At 38.0% G+C, this 23,518-nt stretch overlaps 1 protein-coding gene across 1 annotated transcript; it reads left to right on the forward strand.

The window, feature by feature from the left end:
* The first annotated feature begins 18,604 nt into the window (after window positions 1-18,604).
* On the forward strand, window positions 18,605-21,747 carry LOC143147090 (uncharacterized). The gene is made up of 5 exons (XM_076311993.1): window positions 18,605-18,616; window positions 18,703-18,803; window positions 21,252-21,422; window positions 21,539-21,582; window positions 21,627-21,747. The coding sequence occupies exons 2-5, from the start codon at window positions 18,747-18,749 to the stop codon at window positions 21,745-21,747; spliced, it is 393 nt and encodes a 130-aa protein (XP_076168108.1). The 5' UTR covers window positions 18,605-18,616; window positions 18,703-18,746.
* The last annotated feature ends 1,771 nt before the right edge of the window (window positions 21,748-23,518 follow it).

Raw genomic sequence — 23,518 nt, forward strand, 5'->3', positions numbered from 1 at the left:
GCGCATAATACTGGCATTTATAACAGCGCCGTATCTACCCCTTTCGCAGCGGCGTAACCATCACGGCCCCTCTTATCGTGGTACGAATGTATAATAAGTAGCGTCACAACCCCCGTGCGTTCACGTGTTTGATCTATGATCTTCCGGCGATCGTATCGGGCCACGATGGACGTGGAAGGATCGAGCACGGGGAGGAGAGCAAACTTCGCTTTAGAAATGCCTCATAGTTACCTGTTTCATTAAGTAGGCCGCGTATCTGGGGGCAATCATAAGCAGCTCGCGGTCGGAGGCGTGTTTCTCCGTATGGTAAGAAGCAAGTGGCTGCTGTTTCTTTGAATCTATGCCGGCTACCGATTGCTCTATTTCTTTTTTATGTTACATTATTTTATTCGAGGTTCGTCGAAGGTATAGTCGGTGCAAGTTTTACATCTTAGACGTTTTTCATGTTCGTGAATAAAATTACGTAAGTAAGTTTGGAATAGAATACGTGGCAGAGGAATATGGAATTGTAGAAGAATTAGTGGATTTGTGTGGAAAATTGTGTGCAATGTATGTTGTGCTTGGAAAAGAGTACACAGTAGAAGGAATATGAAATTGAATAAGAATTAGTGGATTTGTGTGGAAAATTATGTGCAATGTATTTTGGGGTTGGAATATAATATGTGACAGAAGGAGTGTAGTAATTGAATAAAAATTAGTGGATTGGTGTGGAAAATTATGTGCAATGTATGTTGTGCTTGGAAAAGAGTACACAGTAAAAGGAATATGAAATTGAATAAGAATTAGTGGATTGGTGTAGAAAATTATGTGCAATGTATTTTGGAGTTGGAATATAATACGTGACAGAAGGAATGTAGTAATTGAATAAAAATTAGTGGATCGGTGAAGAAAATTATGTACAATGTATATTATGCTTAGAATAGTATACGCGGCGGAAGGAATATGGAATTGAATAAAAATTAGTGGATTAGTGTGGAAAATTATGTGCAATGTATGTTGTGCTTGGAATATAATACGTGACGGATGGAATATAGATGTAATTGAATGAAAATTAATGTACAGATGTAGAAAATGACGCGCGAAGTACGAGTAAGAGTTAGAGAGGGCTATTGCAACATTTAATAATGTTAGTCTATTGCGAGTTAAAAATATAACGAAAGCACTGTATTGTATACACGGTGTTTCGCAACAGGTGTTAAAAATGTTAAGGGCCAATTCTACGCCCAAAAATAAAACGGAAATAAAGAACGACGAAATTGCGTTCGAGGCTCTGTGTTCGAGTTATTTATTGCTAAACAGTGTAAGCAGCGAGGGACTTGGAATTTATACTGTTCTGGATGCACGGACATCAGCTGTTTTATGGCAAAGATACGGACTACAGAATATTCCGAGACAGGTGAGAAACTTACACAAATTTCTTTTTGTTGATATTTACTTTCAAGGAGCGAACATTCAAAATTATAGACTGAAATATCTACTTGGTTAAATGTCTCAAACACTATCAAAGATAGAAAAAAACATCAAACGTGAAAAAAATTTAATTTTTAACAATTACAAAGTCTGAATAAAAATTTCTCCAACTTAGATGGCGCGACTGTAACCAACCATTTATAATTTCACAGTATTTTTATCTAGACTGTTACTCGTCAAACGTTAATTCTTTTTCATATTGAACATATTTCTCTATATTCATCACCTTCTGAAAAATCAAACGAAATAAATAAATAAATAGATACTTCCGCACCTTCGAGGGTAGTTTTCATCCCTTGGAAACGAATATCCATCGTTGAAAAAAAAAAACACACGTATAATAGTTTTCGATGGTCTGTCTGGGCGTCGAATTACACAAAAATCGAAGTTCGTCGATGTTCCTTGCGTCAGCTGTTCCCCTTCAAACTTTCAAACGCGTTCAAATTCTCCATGCAGCATTCCGCGATCGCAGGTAAATTTAGTCTCGATTCCGGAGTAAATTGGCGGCGAGAATTAAGTCCCGGTAACATTTGTTGCCGCTGGCGAGTCTGTTAAGTTAATAACGAGCGTTTATTTAAGGCCTGCGTGGCCGCGATTCATCAGAGCTCACCATTGTTTACAGAATGTCATAACACAGCGTTCCTGGCGAATTAATGGTCGTTCCCTTCATTTTACGCGCGTCTGGTGAGCATCATAGTCGACCTTTTCACGGTGTACGCCGTGTATCGTGCTCGGAATATAAAAAACGGGACACGAATACGGTTGCAGTTTGTCGTATGCAAATAATGCTTCGATCGTACCGAACGAATCGATAAGGTGGTTTCAAAATAGATCGCGTTTGGGAACGTTTGGCGCGTCTTTGGCTCAGCTCGCGACGAGAAGAGATTTTTTACCGATGGTGCGTAAATTGTTTACCTTTCTGTATTGTAAGCGCCGTTTGTTCTCGATGAAATTGCAGTAGTTGAAGTTGTATAGATAATGATAAAAATAATAATGATAATAAATTTGTATCGTATCAAGAGTGTATACTGTATTAAAAAGAGAAGAAAAATACAAAGGTAACGTGGTACAAGAGTTAAGAAATAAGAAATATACCAAATTGAACGTCATTGTTGTTAGAACGATCCAAAAATTTAGATTACTTTCTAAAAGCAATGAAGAAATTTTATTTAATCTTCTAGGTAGATTCATTGATCAGAAAGGAGCAAACGAAAATGTTCTCTCGGTTATATTTTACGAATACACGGATTAAAGTTTCCTTCTCTGTGGTAGGGAGATATCTTTTTTCTTTCGGTAGAGACCTGCTTGCGAGCAAGAGCAGACGACGAAGGGTCGAATTCGGTTTAACCATCGGTTATGATTCGTCAGATCCTTCGAAAGCGATCGGTCCACTCCCTATACTTTTCTGCTTTCGAATATAATAATGATCGGGTGCCTCGACGTTTCCCGATTCGTATAATGTACGCGTTAAAGGAAGCGTTAATATCACGCTGTCACACGATTCGAAAAGGTACCACCAGCCTTTCTATTAATCGCACCAATTATATTCCTACCCCGCGTAGACTTCAGGTTTTCATTTTCGGTCCATTTCGCATTCCCCGCACGTCGTTTAAATTGTAACAGAACGAGTCAAAATTTCAGTTTCAACTCCACTGTCTTGAAAATGCAATCTTCGAAGAAAATGACCGGGAACTCGAAGCTTTATTTAAAAAAAAATTATATTCAGACGTAAGAAAACTTTGCATCAAATTTTTGGGTAATATTCGTTGAGACGTAATAGTATAAAAATTCAAGACTATAACACTTTTGCTAAATTTATATAAATGTTTCGGCAACAAGAGCAATAATACGATTATCCAATTATTCTTATCCTAATTACACCCACTTAACTCGATAATACAAAGATCGAATATATTTCCCTATTTGTAATTACACCGTTGCTCGATTAAAATAAAAACAGTGGTATATCTCGATCACGTTGTCCAAGCTACCTGGAAACAAATTACTAAACGAGAGACGTTACCTTTCCTCGTAATTCTACAAAAAGGAAAAAAGAATAACCTTCGTAGAAGTCTCTAATTTATTATCGACATTCGTCTATTCTACACCCTCGATTACCCTGGTGATTCCACGAGCAATGTCGTCCGGAGACGCGGTGAAATATTGAATAAACAAACCCAATTAACGATTCCGTCGAACTGGTCGGAATTTCTCAATTTCACGAAATACCGTGAAACCTGGGGGACCAATTGGCGTTAAAAGGGGCGCGGAGTAACGCGATGCCATCATCGGGGGGGTTGAAGCGAGCTCGGTATCTAACGATGAACACGACATACGCGTGGATCCATTGCAGAAGAAACCATACGTGAAGGCCGGTCACGGGGGTGGATTGGGCCGCGGAGGGGGTGTCGGACAGTGGACAGAATAGGAGGAAGAGGGCATCTGGCTCCTTACAATTAAACGAAGCCTTGGAAGCCCTCGAAAGCGAGCCGTCGAACAGTCAACAGCTGCGCATCTGAATACTAATTTGAAATGTTTACACACCCGCGTGCTGCAGCCGGCACCCACGCTCGTCACCGAGGCGGCGGCAAGTCGGCAGCGGAAGAAACTTGCCCTCTGGGATGAGGTTACCGAGTGACGGTATTCTCCTACGAAAAGTCCAGTCAATTGCGGCACGCGGAAATTTCCACGGTGTTCAATTCGCGATAATTGCCGGACAAAACGAACAAATGGGGATTCTCCCGTTCGTTCGAAATATTGAGGTTTTTTTAATCTTGAAAGGACCAAGGGGTGTTCTCGAAGAATCCATCGGTGGGAAATTATTAAAAATGTGCTGATTTCTCTGTGTAATGTCTGTTCAAGATGTTATTTGGACTGGGTTACTTATTTCTTTGAAGTATCTAGATTTTTAACCCTGAAAAGACCAAGGGATGTTCTCGAAGAATCCATCGGTAGGAAATTATTAAAAATATGCTGTTTTTTCTGTGTAATGTCTGTCCAAGATGTTATTTACACTTATTTCTTCGAAGTATCTACATTTTTGAACCCTGAAAGGACCAAGGGATGTTCTCGAAGAACCCATCAGTGAGAAATTATCAAAAATGCTGTTTTTTCTGTGTAATGTCGATTTAAGAGATTATTTGCACTTATTTCTTCGAAATATCGGCGATTTTTAACCTTGAAAAGACTAAGGGGTGTTTTCGAAGAGTCCACCAGTAGGAAATTATTAAAAATATACTATTTTTTCGGTGTAATGCCTGTCCAAAATGTTATTTACACTTATTTCTTCGAAATATCTACATTTTTTAACCCTGAAAAAACCAAGGGACGTTCTCGAAGAATCCACCAGCAGGAAATTATTAAAAATATACTGCTTTCTCTGTATAATGTCTGTTCAAGATATTAATTACACTTGTCAGTTGTATTTTGAAGAATTTTATTTAGAAAGAGCCTCACACTCGAAAGACTTCGTCCTCTATGATACATCTCAAGATCAACACCATCGATGAACTCTAAATTTTTGTAAATAATCACCCTCTTACTATTCACGGAACACAGTTCCACGGTTTCACGGTTTTGGGGTACACTCCGTGCACCCGAAAGATATTTTTAAATTCCTGAAAGCTCGTAAACGAACAACAGGGAACGGGTAATATTTCTCCTGGTTGCTTTTTCTCTCCGGTATTGAATAAAGCAACAAATACGATGAACTCTGTCAACGAAACGTCACTCCTTCCTCCATTAAAGAATATCCCGCGTCTCGTCCACCACGTCCCACGTTTCCCACCATCGCGTTCAATCCCCGAAGATTTCGCTTTAATCATTCATCGAGGCGCTTCGAAAGTGTCCGACATGGAATCCTGGCACCCCATGGGCCCTCCCAAACTAACACCCTTATCTCCATACCGATTTCACGGCTGTCACGGGGTCCCCGTTAAAACGACCGGCCAAATATTTATGAAGATGTAACCGTTATTTTGATAAGCGGCCTCGAATTGATATCGGTACCCTTTCCTCGATCGAAGGGGCTCGAAAGTGCGAATATAAACGCGTCCACGTGACTCCGCCCCCTCGGGGGCCGCGGAGGCGAAGATTCGACTGCTGTTTCAATATTGGGGTGGCCGTACACGTGAAATATGTTGGGGACGTATTCGTCACGAGCTCCGAAATGTATTCCAAATAAACTCACCGTGTAATGACCATTTTTCTTTCTTCTTTGCGTATCTACGATCCACCATGAGATTTGCATTTGTCGTACATCAACCGGTTTTAACACGCGTCGTTGCTTTCTGGATTTAGTAATCTTTGGCTTACGGGGTGCGATGTAACACTTGTGGCGTTTCAGAACGGATTTCTTTGTCGATTTTGATCCTTCGACTACGAACGATCTCAACGTGCGGAATACTTTCCGACGTATCCAAAATGCACATATCTGGAACGCCTATAGGCGTTTAACGCACAGAACTGGTCGTCTATAGCGAAAGGGTTACAGCATAGAGTATCGTGAATCTATAAAAAAATATTTGAGCAATTCTAGTGCTTTCTTTGATTTTTTCCATGTGTCTACAATGTATCTATTTTTTATAGTGAAATCTATTACAATAGATATACACAGTTCTCTCATTGTATTGTAAAGTTAAAAATAAGAGTTCCGTACACGCAGGACATTTCTCACCCAAGTACCTAAATATCAATGTTAAACAACACAGATAAATTTTCCTTCAAATTACACGTTGCATAAATAGAACACTGACAGAAGTATTTAACATCGAGATACTTGTACAATATACATTTTTCTCACCGAAGAATCGTAACAACGCAACACGCCAGTAGTGCTGTTAGGCTAACAATTTTTAATTATTTACAAAATTGAACGAATCATTCGAATTTAACCGTTACGACCCTACCGTTGCCGCCATGAAATCTTCCGTTACGCGTCGTTCCTACTAGTCACCTAATCGAAAATCTAAAGTCTCGATCGTCGGCGAATCCATTCCATCCGATTCGAAAGTTATATTTCAGGATTAGTTTAGGAATCGGCGACGGATCCAACGAGTTCTCCACGTGCCCGCTACCGCTAAGGCCAGGGGCGGTGAAAATGACATGCATTTTCATAAATTTCGTACGGCTTAATACTTTATGCATGCAGGATCGCGGATTTGTCTCGGTAAGCTGAGAATGTCCACGTGCGAAGGTCCTGCAGAGGATTGCGAGCCACCCTTTTTCGACCCCGGGACCAGAAGCAGCACGCGTGGTTGACAGGCACGTGTGTACGAAGGGTGCACCGCCCTTTGAGTTGAGCGCAAGGTGCCTCCACGGTCATTGTGCGCCGACATTCGCCACACCGTTTTATTAGAAGCGTGGCAATCTTCTTCTCGGGTTGCCGACGAGTTTCCACGGCCCACTGACGGATCGAATATCGATCAGGGTGTTAAAATTGTGAGGATTTTGCAGGTGGGGATCCTTTTTAGCGTACAATGTTCTTGAAACTGTCTTTGTTCGCTAGATTTCCTTCGATCAGTATCTGGGTGTCATTTATGATCTTTGGGACTTTTTTTGAATTGTTCAAAGATTAGAAAATTTCTTATCCAGATATGAGTATCTAATAAAAATGTCGATCAATGTGTACTGTGCTCTCCGTTATTTCTTTAATCCTTGCCTTGCTACTTCTGGGTCTTTTTCGGCCCAGAGAAACCTTTATATTATTAAATTTAAGTTAATACAGCTTTTCTTAGAAATTAAGAAATACACGATTAAGCGATAGAATCTTTTATTCTTGAAATAAATTTAAAAATCGTTCTGAATAAAAATATTTCTTCGAAATATTTGTGCAAGTTTCATTAGAAGCGTAGCAATCTTCTTCTGGGGTTGACAACGAGTTTCGACGGCCCACTGACGGATCGAATATCGATCAGGGTGTTAAAATTGTGAGGATTTTGCAGGTGGGGATCATTTTTAGCGTACAATGTTCTTGAAACTGTCTTTGTTCGCTAGATTTCCTTCGATCAGTATCTGGGTGTCATTTATGATCTTTGAGACGTTTTTTGAATTGTTCAAAGATTAGAAAAATTCTTATCCAGATAAGAATATCTAATAAAAATATTTCTTTAATCCTCTCCTTGCTACGTCTGGGTCTTTTTCGACCCAGAGAGATCTTCATATTGTTAAATTTAAGTTAATACAGCTTTCCTTAGAAATTAAGAAATGCAAAATTAAGTGATAGAATCTTTTAGTGATCAGTGTGTTAAAATTGTGAGGATTTTGCAGGTGAAGATCGTTTTTAGCGTACAATGTTCTTGAAACTGTCTTTGTTCGCTAGATTTCCTTCGATCAGTATCTGGGTGTCATTTATGATCTTTGAGACGTTTTTTGAATTGTTCAAAGATTAGAAAAATTCTTATCCAGATAAGAATATCTAATAAAAATATTTCTTTAATCCTTGCTTTGCTACGTCTGGGTCTTTTTCGACCCAGAGAGATCTTCATATTGTTAAATTTAAGTTAATACAGCTTTCCTTAGAAATTAAGAAATACACGATTAAGCGATAGAATCTTTTTAGTCGAAATATTTGTGCAAGCAAGGTGAAATTACGGGTCCGTTTGGACCCAGGCGTGGTCTCTCCCATGGTAGTTTAAACCGCTACTATCGCAAGGGTTGAGACTCCGTGTAATCGTTTTGTATACACGCGTAAAATGTTTCTCACTTAACGATTACATAAGCCAAAAAAATATTGTTTTTCCATTGATAAATGGACTGTTATATTGTCTAGAAATTGACTTTGATTCAATTCCCTGTAATCTTTTTGCGTATCTTATATTCGCAAGAAGAACGTGTCACAGTGACCCACACTGACGTTCAACGTTTGTTAAATTCGCAGAGGAGATACGGTGAAAATGTCGTGTTGATTGTAGCAGATCCAGTGGGTCCACGTTAGGTGGTAAATTACAACGTGGGAAGGGTCAACAATGTAAGAGACGTTCCGTGGTAACTCTAGGCCAGATCATAAAAATCGTTTTTAAATTGCTCCGTTCGTTTGCACGCGAGGGCCCGAGAAATGTTTACTTCTTCGAATCTACATTTCAGGTCTGTTCCTTCCAGGCGCAAGAAGGAACCAAGGCTAAATCTCCACGAATTGATTCGTTATCGTGACCTGTTTTTTCTTTAATTTACATGACGCCCCCTAGACGCTAGGTCTCGGTTAGGTTGGAACAGGCCTGTTATGGAACGATAAAGCTATGTTTCAGGGACGAAAGAATACATTCCCCTAACGGTTTACCATAGCAGTGATCGGGAAAGACGAGTCTCCGTACGATTTCTCAATGAAACCGCTCACAATCTTCGAATCTGCCCTAGAAAAATTTGAAATTCGAAAGCATTGTATAACACGTGCCATACGTGTTGGAAATGTAACCGAATTTGCAGTCATAATACTACAAAGGACAAAAATAACTTTGGAATCCCGAAAACAGTCCGAGTGTTAAATATGGATTGGGATTATTTGTATGCGCAAGTTTGGAAACAACGTTACGCGCGTCCATTGCGTATCATTGGAATAAATACTGGTAATTTGTACTTGAAAAATACATTTTCCTCGACTTCGATTATTATTTGTCGGTACGCGTTCGAAAAATGTAGGAAAGACATTTTCCAAAGAAAATAGTTAAAAAACGTAACAACGCACGTGAAATATAAAAATTTCACCCAAAGGGATGAAATTGATAAAATCTTTAAAAATCCTGTTTACTAATTTTCATCCACTGACTCTCTTATAGAAAATGTCCATTTTCAAATACAATCTTTTCAAAGCACCATGTACGTGGCACTTTGTATTTCGTAGAATATTGAAAACAATCGCTCGAAATTTTGTTTAGAGTCGAAACACGTATAATTACATGTACAAACCCCCAATGGTTAACACAAATTTCAAAATCACTGAACCAGTAATTTTTTTCTCGGTTATGTATCGCGAATAAATTCACATGGGTGAAAGGGGGGGAATTCGAGTTTTCAGAGCACGCATTAATTACACAATTAGCAGGAAAAGGTAATAACTGTCCTCGATGGTTCGCGTTCGTTAGTTTCTTTCGTTGAATCGGGGAAGATCGCCTGGAAAATGACAGTCCAACCAAGAACACACCCTTAATAGGTTCTATTCGGGATTCGGGCACAGCTTCGATTCGACCCCCAGTCGTTCTGCCCCCTCCCCCCTCCGCAGGAACATATGTACTCCGTGAATATGAACTCCTCCCCCTCCATCGTGAGTAACCGGTGCATTGCAAGCGCATGTAACGCGTGAATGCGAACGTTTCAATGCAACCGATGCACCGGGTGTCTGTTTCCAAAGAGAATGCCGCGAATTAAGGACGCGGAATCGTTCAACCTGATAGAGATTCCCGGCGCAGGTGCGATTAAGAGAAGTGAAAAACGCTAAAGGTTGCCCCCGATAGCTCTGCCCGACTGAATGAAACAGAGGGACCAGAAACCGGTGATATTTTTTCCGGATAAAAAGTCCCCCGACTGAGCCTTTGAAAGCTTGCGTTGATAACGCTGGGCGCCAAGTTGAATTGATCGCTCCCCGCGATGTTTGCGCTTTGAACTATCTGAGCGTGGAGAACAACTCGCGTGAAATTGCGACGCTTCCTTCGTTCTTTAACCAGCTGTTGACCTTTTCCAGAGGAAATGGATTCGGTATAGTTTCGCGATCGAAACAGGGGGATTCGAACTGCCGGGAAAATTCTAAATGAAAATATATAAGTGAGAAGAAAAACGATATCGGAGTACGCTTCGAATTTCGTTTGAATAATATCGAGGGTGGGTGAAATTTAAATATAATTGACAGAAATTTAAGTTTTACGGAGTTTTCGTTATTTGTGGCGTAACTCGGTGGAATCAATTGACAATTTGTATTAAATAATTGAATATTTTAGATTGAAAATATATAATTGAGAAAGGAAAACGATATCGGAGTACGCTTCGAATTTTGTTTGAATAATTCGAAGAGTGGGTGAAATTTAAATATAATTGACAGAAATTTAAGTTTTACGGAGTTTTCGTTATTTTTGGCGTAACTCGGTGGAATCAATTGACAATTTGTATTAAATAATTGAATATTGTAGATTGAAAATATATAATTGAGAAAGGAAAACGATATCGGAGTACGCTTCGAATTTCATTTGAATAATACCGAGAGTGGGTGAAATTTAAATGTAATTGACAGAAATTTAAGTTTTACGGAGTTTTCGTTATTTTTGGCGTAACTCGGTGGAATAAATTGACAATTTGTATTAAACAAATGAATATTGTAAATTGAAAATATATAATTGAGAAGAGAAACGATATCGAGAGTACGCTTCGAATTTCATTTGAATAATATCGAGGGTGGGTGAAATTTAAATATAATTGACAGAAATTTATTAAATAAACGATGTGAAGAAAACATTGTTGCGTTCTTTAAAGAGTATGTATCATTACACTCAATAAGTGAATACAGAACTTTTCTTATTATTAATTATCAAATTGTGAGGAACTTTGCGCGTTTTATTACATTGATTTTATATGCAACAACCGAATGCTTCGTTTGGAGATAATCTAGGATTTTATGATATTTCACTTATGTTAAATTTCAACGATGAATGATAAATTATTCTTTGCGTTGATAATCTGGTTGCAGGAAGGGTAACGTCAACACAGGAATCGCAATGCAGAGAGAAAGTCAATGTGTATGTATATTTACTACGTATGCCCGATAATTCATGAACAATTCTTGAAAATAATGGCGATATTTGTTTCTTCGTCAAATAACAATTGACTAAGCAAATAATCGTACGACCCCAGTACAACGTTTTCCTTATATTACCGAAGAAAGCTCTAAAAAGAAGATTAGTACATTTAATAAATAAATACTATAATAAAATCAAAGAAAGTGACAAAAGCTCGTTGTCAGAGATTCTCTAACTTCGTATCGTTTAAGAACACTTGAATGACATTTTGTGCTTCCTATCGTTCCAATATACATTTTCGAACGAATTAAAAAAATAAATTGCGAAAGAATTGCTTAATCGATGGTCGATTAGAAAGTTGCTCCGTACTCTCGAACAAACAATCTTTCATTACTTCATCGATGGATACTGAAAAGCATCGATTCAATATTCCTGGAAAGTAAATAAATTCGGTCTTCCGTCGAAAAGTTCTTCGGGATCGCATCTGAAGCTTCGTCCGGTTCCCACTCGAGCGTAAAACGTTCCCTTAATTGCCAGATCTCGTCGCGAAAACGCAACCCAGTACATAGAGATGATTAGTTTCACCAGAATCGAGAGCGAGCGAAACATTACATGCTCTATATCGGCCCGTATATGCTCTATCCGCTGCAACGGCAATCGGCCGACTCCTCCGTTCGCCGCTGTTCATGTAAACAGTTAATCTAAATCCCGAGCAAGCAGCGATGTAATGTTATGCGGCGCGCAAGACTCATTATACTTGTAAACCAGTCCGAGCTTCGACCACAGCCCAACACACTCGCGCGGCCACGTATTCTCACGTACAGGCGTTTTCACGCTCAAGCGCAGCCATCTGCGCGGGCGTGCGCGCGTATTCGAACGAGAACGCGCCTCATAGCTTCGCACGGTCTCAAGCGTGCTTTGAGCGCCCGGCTAATGGATATTTCTCAGCGCGGTTCAGACAATTTTTATACAACTCGAGATGCTCGTCGGTTATACGCTCGGTATAAATCGAACGGTATTCCGTTATTTTGGTGTGTAATTTTTCAGATATTTTCGTGGAACAGAGGGCTCAACATTGGATTAACTTTAATGTTGGTAGTTTGAGACTAGGGAAATCTAGTATTTGAGATACTCGTTTGTTGTGTGTTTCGTGTAGATAAAATGGTATTGCGTTATTTTGGTGTGTAACTTTTGAGATATTTTCGTGGAACATAGGGGGCCCAACATTGAATTAACTTTAATGTTGGTAGTTTGAGACTAGGGAAATCTAGTATTTGAGATACTCGTTTATTGTGTGTTTGATGTAGATAAAATGGTATTCCGTTATTTTGGTGTGTAATTTTTCAGATATTTTCGTGAAACAGAGGGCTCAACATTGGATTAACTTTAATGTTGGTAGTTTGAGACTAAGGACATGAAGGATAAGACGATTTTTGTACAACTCGAGATGCTCGTCGTTTATACGCTCGGTATAAATCGAACCGTTATTTTGGTGCGTAATTTTTCAGTTATTTTCGTGGAACATAGGGGGCTCAACATTGGATTAACTTTAATGTTGGTAGTTTGAGACTAGGGAAATCTAGTATTTGAGATACTCGTTTATTGTGTGTTTAGTGTAGATAAAATGGTATTCCGTTATTTTGGTGTGTAATTTTTTAGATATTTTCGTAGAAGATAAAAGGTTCAACATTGGATTAATTTTAATGTTGGTAGTTTGAGACTAAGGAAGTGAAGGATAAGACGATTTTTCTAGTATTTGAGATACTCGTTTGTTGTGCGTTTAGTGTAGATAAAATAGTATTCCATTATTTTGATGTGTAACTTTTGAAATATTGTCGTGGAACATAGGGGCTCAACATTGGATTAACTTTAATGTTGGTAGTTTGAGACTAGGGAAATGAAGGATAAGACGAGTTTTATAGTATTTGAGATACTCGTTTGTTGTGCGTTTAGTGTAGATGAAATGGTATTCTATTATTTTTGTGTGTAACTTTTGAAATATTTTCGTGGAACATAGGGGCTCAACATTGGATTAACTTTAATGTTGGTAGTTTGAGACTAGGGAAATCTAGTACTTGAGATACTCGTTTATTGTGTGTTTAGTGTAGATAAAATGGTATTCCGTTATTTTGGTGTATAATTTTTTAGATATTTTCGTGAAACATAAGAGCTTCAACATTGGATTAACTTTAATGTTGGTAGTTTGAGACTAGGGAAATGAAGGATAAGACGATTTTTCTAGTGTTTGAAATACTCGTTTGTTGTGCGTTTAGTGTAGATAAAATGGTATTGCGTTATATTGGTGTGTAATTTTTGAGATATTTTTGTGGAACATAGGGGGCTCAACATTGGATTAACTTTAATGTTGGTAGTTTGAGACTAGGGAAATCTAGTATTTGAGATACTCGTTTGTTGTGCGTTCAGTGTAGATAAAATGGTATTCCGTTATATTGGTGTGTAATTTTTTAGATATTTTCGTGGAACGTAGGGGGCTCAACATTAGATTAATTTTAATGTTGGTAGTTTGAGATTAGGAAAATGAACAATAAGACGATTCTTGTAGTGTCTGAGATACTCGTTTGTTGTGCATTTAGCATAAATAAAACGGTATTCCGTTAGGGGGGAGTTACTATTTGTAGTACTTTACATTTTTACGAAACAATACGCTATTGTCTATCTGTATCAAGTAGAAAAGAAACGAATTCTTCAATTTTTTCGCTCGAATAGTCTAAGACCGCTCGGAATTATTCGTCGAATGAACGGACAATACGGTACCACTTGTTTGTCGAACAGTAAAATTTAAAGTAAACCTGAAAAGGCTCTAATGGTGGTCGAACGTCTTTCTGTCCGTGTCAAGTCGCAACTTTCCACCGGAAAGGTAATGGTAACTCTTTTTCTAGACACGTACGGGGCAGTTATAGTCCACTTTACACCTAATGGTGAAACAGTGAATAGTAACAGTTATGGTAACGTATTACGTAACCGAGTGAAGCCGCAAATTAAGTCAAAGAGGCGTGGCGAACTCTCGAAAGGGGTGATTTTGATTCAAGATAACGCCCGTCCTCATACCGCTGCCAGAACTATCGAATGCATTCAACAACTTGGATTTCAGCCATTCGACCATCCCCCTTATAGCCCTGACCTCGCACCTAGCGATTTTCACCTTCTTGGTGCGTTAAGAGAAACACTCGTTGAAACTTTACGAGGACAGAAATTTTCTCCGAACTACGAAACAGACACGACGATACGCACTAATTATAATTCAAACAAATTTTCATTTTATTAGGTTGTTCAGAAAATCATTTCGTTTTCCAAAATGGAGAATACACAATTTAATCAAATGTTTATATAAAAAAATTGTGTTTCATTTTCTCCAAAAAAAAAAACGAAATTACTTTCCAAACAACCTAATATTATCTCGACTCATTTTCACGTATAGAATCGCTACAATCTTTATTCTACCATTCGTTATGGGACACTCTATACAATTAATTTATGTATTAATTAATTACCATTCTATGCAATCAATTAGTTTATCTTGTCGCAAGTATGGTTATCGTTTATTAAAATAAACGAAACGATAATTGTACTCGAAATCTTTAACTCTGCTGAATATGTTTGCAAAATTCTACCACAGAGAAAGAAAGATACTTAAAATTTGAGAAATTTCAATATATATTGCAAATGTTTGAGAATTCGTTCCAGAACGTTATCGTTTGCATTCGTTGTCCTTAATTTCTATTTCGAGGAACGTTTTCAGAATCTACTTAACTCGTCGAGTATCTTGCCCCTGAGACTGCAATATTACACACGGAATGCGAGTTCGAAGTATATACCATTTTATAGGAGATGCGTGATGTACGAAACCCCTACGTCTGGGAGAATTTTATTACATAAATTTACTCCGTGCAATCGTTGCTTTCAGGGATATTTTTAGCGCGTTCGTAAGTTATACATTATTCAGCTTGAAATATTGTTTTATAGCACGTATTCAATGTGGATAATCGGTAATTAGAGACGCTCAGGTGGTAATGTTATATATGTGCATATATTGCGGGATTACATTTAACACGATCATCATGAACGTTTTCATTATTCCCGACAACGACGCATCGTCGGGGAAAAATGATTTAACTCGAGGAGGCAAATATTTTTATGGTCTGAAATCGCTGTACAACGTCACACTTTCCGAGACTTTGGGCACGAGATGTATTTATAGCTCTGCATTCTGAGTTTGAAATACTGTTACAGAGTTCACATTTAATGCTTACAGTTTTGGACCACTTTGCACGATAATTGCAAACTTGATACATCTAATAAACCACTCGAGAGGTCGTGCTGGTAAACTTTTATAGCACGACTCGTATCTACACTGTACACGTTGAAAAATCTTTACGACGAGATACGTGATTTCTAGATATATTATACAACTTCTCGCTCGAGACGTTTTTATAGTGACTCATATTTCTTATAATACGAGGCAGTGTGCTGGTACTTCGGTTTAGTACTTGGACAATTTCTTATTAGTCACAGCACGTTGTATTAACTTCCACACATTTATTTTCAAGAGTAATTACTTACTCCAGAGTACATATTCTGCTTTGGATTCAACAGACTTTTTATATGTATTTTCTAAGCTTCGCTCACTAATTGGTAGCATTTTTATTCAGAACATTGTCCAGCCTTCTAAGTAGATGCTATTCTTAGAAACATTCAACGACTGAGTTAGGTTACGTTTGAACTCGTATAAAAAGCTGACACGAATTCTCAAAGATATCGTTTTCTTTCAAAGACACTTTACAATATCAATTTCACAAAAGTAAAGCGTTACACCGAATTGGTTCGTGCAATTCAATCGTTAAAGCTTTCAATGGGCAGGAATGGTTTACCCAACTGTGAAGTAGCCAGGTTACAGCTGGCTATGCAGTAAAGTAAAAAATATTGTTCACTATGAAAAACCTACAACACCAAGGGGATACGAAGCAAAGAATTACAGTGGCATGTGCACCAATTACCTCGCAAGAAGTAGAAAACCGGTCAGGTCATTGATTATGGAGATATCCTGTCAACCAGCCTGCCTTGTTTATTATGGTGGCCTGTCTTTAGCGACACCTAGCTCCGACTAAAATAAAATTTCTTAGCGTTTCTCTTCTGCAAGGTATACACTGTAAATATCTTGATTAATAATCTAATTACGGTGTACATTTTCTTCGCAGAAAAATCATAAAAATTTCCATCTTCATCCTTTACAGCGAAATAATTCTTCGAGAGAACTGCAATTCTGCATCGATAACAACAGCCATCGTTTTGTCGATAAAAAATAAATAATGTTGATCGTACTGATAAATGTTAATTCGTCGTGTCACAGTTTCTTCTTTTGTTCGTAAACAAGGCAATTATTTAGTTAAGTTCTCACTTAAGCAATCCATGCTGTACAAAGTCAAAATATCTATGAAGGTATATTATATATCAGAAAGCATACTGCTCTTCTTTCGTTATGCAGTTCATAGATGTAGGTTCCATTTTATATTTCTTCCCCCCTTCTTTCTTTCTTCAAATTATCGTTCTTCCTCGTCTACTATTTCCTTCACACTTACAAACTTCGTACTCCAAATTTTTGACTCGAACAGTCACCATACGTTGTGCAAACAAAGTTTCCCGCATCGCTGCTTACCAACCATCAAATATTTCTTATTGAAAGTAAGTTATACATTATTCGATTCCCGCTTTCGTTATCAATATCGAACCGAGTGGAGTAAAAAACAAATATAAAAATTCTACAATAAAAAATATTATAAAAAATCGTTACCATTACGAGCAAAGCCTAACCCGTTTACCGATTAAAAGCTTCGGTTCGGATCGTTCTTTGTAACCTCGTTGCTCCTTGACGTACGCAATTGTACAAAAAACTAAATCCACCGAAACGAAGACCGGACATACCGTGTAAACGGTAACAAACGTCTTAAAAATCCTATACCCGCGACATCAACGTACGCGTCACTCGGTCGAGAGCATAGTTCGATTGAATTTTATTCGCGAGTATTCGAAAGCAATCGACGGATATACGTTTTCTTTCCGTTCCGTCTAGCGGGTTATCGCCGGGCGATTTCGTACGAATTAGTTCATCGGTGTACAAATTAGCGCAGCAACGTTGCTCAAAGCGATCCGCATGCGTGCACGTTCGGCAAAGCGCCAATCAAGGCGCGGAACCGGGCTCCTCGTGGTCCCCGTGTCTCTGTCTGGGTGCAGGGAGCCGGCCTAATACACACGTTCGAAATTTTTCACCGGCCGATTCCATTTCTGCGTCGTTTCCTTTCTCCTCTTTTCCCCTCTTTTTTGCCCAGCCCGGCCTGTTCCGCGCCCGGAGAACAATGCCCGAGATCCGACACGGATAAATTGATTTTTACGCGACATAACTTTCATACCGTCCGCCCTCGCAGCTCCCCGCTTCCCCTACCTACTCCTCACCGCTGCTCCCCCCCTCGTCCTCCCACCGTCGGACCGCCAACGGCCACCGCTCGCAGCCGGCTCGTGGCGTGAACCCGTGGATGAAGTTATGTTACGTTTCCATCGGGATTAGCAACGCTAATTCGGCCGTTCTTTTAACGGTGAGCGAAGCGTACGAGGTGCGACGCGACGCGACGCGACGCGAGGCGAGACGAAGCGAGCCGAGCCGAGGCGAGGCGACGCGAACGAAAGATGGTGAGCATTTGCCGCCCTGGAATTCTCCAACGACGAAGATTACGCTACCCCCACCCCCTACACCCCCTCCCCAACCCCGGCTACCGCGATCCGATACGGAATGCGGCGATTCCCGCTTTCGTGCGACAATTTTTACACCGAAGCGACGAAACCGGTATTTATGTGTGTTCTGCTGTGTTCGATGAAGGGGAATTTTGTCCTTTACCAATGGGAATTGAAAGTTTTACGAGTGACCAGAATGTGTAATTGCAGACAGTTCGAACGAGAACGCGGGCGATGTGATTTTCAATAGAACCGTGGGATTGGATGGTAATCATTTTTATGTTTGTTCGTTGTATCTTCCGGAGAGTGTTATCGATGGATTGGTGAAGTTTTGCCGGTGAAAATGAGCCCAAACACGACCTTGTTCGGAGCATATGTATCGTCGAATCGTATCTTTTTCGAAAGATTTTTGACAAATTTTGATCCGCGTTTAGGAAAAGATCGTCCGAACCGGGTTGTGTTTGGACTCGTTTTCATCGGGAAAACTTTTTCAATTTATTGATAATACTTTTGTGGAGATGCGGTGGAAGATATAAAAATTAGCGGGCTTACTTTTGAAATGATTAGTTACGTCGTGGAACTTTTTTGTGTTTCCTGGAAGGAAATCGGCTACCTTTCCGTGTAATTGAATCTAATTCGGGATCAGTTGTCCGGGAGATAGTGAAATAGAATTTCATCGCACGGTACTGTATTATTTGCGACGTAAACTGTTTTAGAAATCAAAATTTTAATATTTATTTGCACTATTTTGAACAGAGATACGTTCTAGGACTTGGACGCCGATATTTGTCTCTGAATATAAATTGAGAAACGATGAGAGCGAGTGAGATGCAGTTAAGTGACGGGGATAGCTACGTGACAGCTAACGAGGTATGAATCGTGACAGTTAACGAGGAATTACTGTAATTATACCTCCTTGTGTTGGGCATTGAAAAATCTTATTCTTACAAAGCCCATACTTTAACAATAGAGAACAATTATGTAATATATTTGTTTTATCAGCATGGAGAAGTATGTATATAGAAGATTTAACGTTTCTCTCGCCTAAAATGATACAGTAACTTGTGTTCTTCTACAACTATGTTCAGATTGCTTCTCACAATACTGTACAAGATAAAGGTTATTTTGAATAATTTTTTTTTCCATTACATCTAGTACATTACAATAACAATACTATATTATTTCTATTCGATATCCTTAAAAATATTTAGTAAACTCAAACAATATTTAGTACATCGATAATATTAAAATTTTTAATTATATCTTAGAAATAAACCCAATCCATTACTTGACTATAGATTGTAATATACTCAAATTTCTGCCATCGTTTGAGCAATATTCTCCATGACATATTTTCTATATCGTACACCTATGAAAGTGTATTATAATACTAAAAATAATTTTAGAAAATGTTTCTCCGGATTTTCAAACGATATCGACCACGGTGCAATAATTTTGAGAATACTGCGAGAATGTAGCGTAGAATCTGCATTTGCAAGTTGTATATTTAGTTTCCACCGAAAGTTCCCAGCTTTCGTGCAGCGAGGTCACGACTCGGAGTTCGAGGACAACACTTTATGGCAGCTCGAAACCTACGCGAACGAAAATCTGGCGACCATATTGGACCATCTATATTTATAAGATCTATATCGCGCAACACATCAAGATCCAACGATTTGGTGTGCGCGCGTGCTCTTTGACCCAGGAAATTATAATACATCTGCTCAAAAATTATACGTCCTTTTGCGATCCAGGGTTCTAAAATCTAACTGCGTTCATCCGGCGCGTCGATACTTTTAATTTGACGATTTGCATAATTACCAGGGAGGGTTGCTGTTCTCCTCCAAAGGAATGAAAATGAGACACGTATGCGCGTGATTTTGTAATTTTTACGATCGTTTCTGCATACGGAAAAAGAAATCGAAGAATTATGCAAAATGTTTAATTGTGTTTCTTTATCTCATTTGATCGGTAACGTGAAATTTTCGCGTTGTTAAAGAATATTGAAAACATGAAATTAGTATCTTATATCGTACCTGAGCGATATCCTTTCGACGTGAAATCGATCATTTTCAATGAAACAAGTACGTGTTTCAGAAATCTTTATTTCTATAAACATCGAAGGGTACTCGAAACTTTCGAGCAATGGTACACATCTGCGTTTCTTTATTTTTTTTTTTAAACGTAAAAATTTCGATTCTTTTCGCTTAAAAAATTATCCATCCTCCGTAGACGTTCAACAATGACTGTTCAGTTCTAATGAAGTGACTACCGTCGCTGACGAAATGGTTTTTGAAAACAAAAACTCTCTGTTAACACGATCTTCTCGAGTGTTCCTGGTTCCACGGTCGGGAAATAAGTCCGCCTTGTCGACATTCACATATTACGATATTATCAATTCAACACGATGCATATGGTTGTCACTCGCCCGCATCTTCTCATGGGGATGTATAATATCCGCTGGTGAATACATACATACATGAATAGACAGATACACGTGCATTTGAATACGTTAATACGACTGGCGATCGTGGACTTACGCGCGCATACAGCTATTCACAAAAGTATTCGATCGTCCGATGTTTCCAACAAATTGAACGTACAGGATACTTCAAAACCATAAATACAAGCATTTATTGCTCGTGAACTGGAATATTCTGCTACCATGCTCTCGATAAGAGTACCGTTACGTAAACCCTCCATATTTTGTAATATTTTTATCTTGCGAGGTGTAGACAACCTGAGGTTGAAACGTTACCTGTGATATAAGATTGGTGGACGCGAAACATTATAATACACGATACGACATTTTAAAAAGAACATTTCGTTGCGAATGCATAACGTATAGGTACCCTACACACGATAAATATTATATATTGAAGAAATAATATTGTGTCAATGGTAGTGAAGAAATAATATTTTGTCAATAGTAGTGAAGAAGTAATATTGTGTCAATAATGGTGAGGAAATGGCAATGATAGTAAAGAAATATTGTGTCGATAGTAGTAAAAAAATGTCAATAGTAGTGAAGAAATAATATTATGTCAATAGTAGCGAAGAAATAATATTGTGTCAATAATGGTGAGAAAATGGCAATAATAGTAAAGAAATATTGTGTCGATAGTAACGAAGAAATGTCAATAGTAGTAAAGAAATAATATTGTGTCAATAGTAGTGAAGAAATGTCAATAGTAGTAAAGAAATATTGTGTCGATAATAGTGAAGAAATGTCAATAGTAGTAAAGAAATAATATTGCATCAATAGTAGCGAAGAAATAATATTGTGTCAATAATTTTTCTCTTGTCACGTATGTATAGATATTATACGATGAAACATGGATTATATTCGACAATCAAAAAGGATCAAGACAATGGGTGTGTAAGGCAGAATGGGTAGAACACATGCTGAGACCTTCACTTTATGCGGAAAGGATAATGGTTACTGTTGGGTGGCCATGCACAAGATTTATCCATTATAGCTTCATCGAAGTTAGAATGAAATCACGATATTACAATATTTTGCAAATCAAATGAAGAAATTCCTTTAAAATTGACAGAGAGTTTCTCTGTATCAAAGAATATGTAGATACAAATCAATCTTGTAGGATACTGTAAAATTATCAAAGATGACGATAGAAAAACTTAGGGAGTTAGAATACAAAATTATATCACATTATAATTTTCTTCGAATAGAAATTCAATTTTTTCAACCACTTTTACGATAGCGAAACATTTACTTCATATGCACACAGAAGTTCGAGTCAACGGTTCGGTAATTTCCGAGACATTACCGTCGCCATTTTGCAGAACATAGTTACGAGGAAAAGGAAACGCGTTTAAAATTTTCAATAGATGTAACAGAATTTCTGCAACATTTATTTGTATTCAATGAGATCAGACCGTATAATGCAACCTCATCTTTTTCATGATTGTCGTATTGCTGAATAATTTTGTTTCTGAGAAAACTTCAACGATAACGCGATATCGGACATTTATTTATACAGGATGTGCGATTCTCGTTTATTTTGATAAATACTCCTTGCTCCTTAAGTTTGGCAGAAACTCTTCTTTTACACACCTTATGCACTTTCGTTATTTTGGGTTTACATACAATCCTTTGCAGCATCTTCTGAAATATTACTTGTGAAATATTCTTCGAACAGTGTAGATTAACGCATAACTAAAAATAGTCAACCCGTTAATTAAAAATATAAAAGTACAATGAAAAATATAATAATTGTGTACCACTTTCCTTGTTAAATGGAACAAGCGAGGTTGAACCTCGGTTCAAGATAAAAATCGCCACGTATCTCGCTTTCAAGTTAAATGATCTTAATTTTCGTCACTGTTAACAATATTAAACTGAAATTCTTCAAAATCGAGTTTTGTCACGGTTACAAGTGTATAGATAATTAATTCAAAATCCAATACCACCTAAAATAATCTTAATCAATTTTCTTTTTTTTTTGATTCTGAATATTCTAATATTTTACAATGTGGATTGTAAGAGTTGAAAATAGTTAAACGAGACAGATATCGCTACGTTAAAATCCGAATGAAATTATCTGCTACTTGCTTCGAAAGAATTTTACACGAATTCGAATTATTTGTTTAATATTGAACCGAAATAACAGTTACTCTTTACTTATTGGGGTTATTGATTTTTCTCTTCGCATTTTGTCGAATTTGTAGACGCACGCGGCATTTAAACTCGACAGAAAAAGCAATCGTATTGATTACAATGTGACACACGAATGGGGGTGGCTGGTTGGTGAACTGGTACCGGAGATATTTTAATGATCCGCGTAATGATTATAGTGTGCCCGATAGAAACTGACTGCATTGTTATAATGCAAATGCCTCTGTTTGTTGGTCGAATGGGAAAAGTTGTAACCGATGCTTTTAGGATTTGTTTGTATGTAACTAACACCGTTGATAATCTCACAATGATTGTTGTAAATAACATTAGTTTTGACAAAGTCTCGTTTTTTTCAACGAATACGAATTTTCCGATAAATCCAATCGTACTTATTTAGAATAACACGACAAACAGAACTGTCATCGATAGTAATTTCCACATTCAATTATTTGCAATTGTTACCTTCTAAATAAGAACGAATGCTATGTTACATATATTATTAATTTAAGCGATTGATATTCTCTGCTAGTACCAAATTATCAAAAATAAAAAAAAAACATATTTTTACTTCTTACATTAATTTCCTCCTTCTTTTCTCATCACTCTTATTGTACACAACTTCGATACAATAACGACCTATTTTTAATTATTAGCCAGCATAACTGAATTCAAAACCCTCGTTTCTTAATAGTAGTTCGGTTATTACTAATAATTACGAAAAAATAACTCGAAATATACAGTGCCATCTACCCTTACATACCGTTTCCCTACTCTAATTTCATCCCTTCGAGGTCACCACGAGTCCTCTTCCCCCGTCATCGGTATCATTCTCGCGTCCGCGTTTTCGAATAACGATAACCACACTGTGCATCGCGAGCGTGAAAGAATGCAACACAGTAGTTTCTAATACCTTGACGCTCGTCGCGTGTTCCTCAGACTCGTCTTC

This window comes from Ptiloglossa arizonensis, chromosome 1, assembly GCF_051014685.1.
Source record: "Ptiloglossa arizonensis isolate GNS036 chromosome 1, iyPtiAriz1_principal, whole genome shotgun sequence".
In the NCBI taxonomy this organism is placed as follows: Eukaryota; Metazoa; Arthropoda; class Insecta; order Hymenoptera; family Colletidae; genus Ptiloglossa; species Ptiloglossa arizonensis.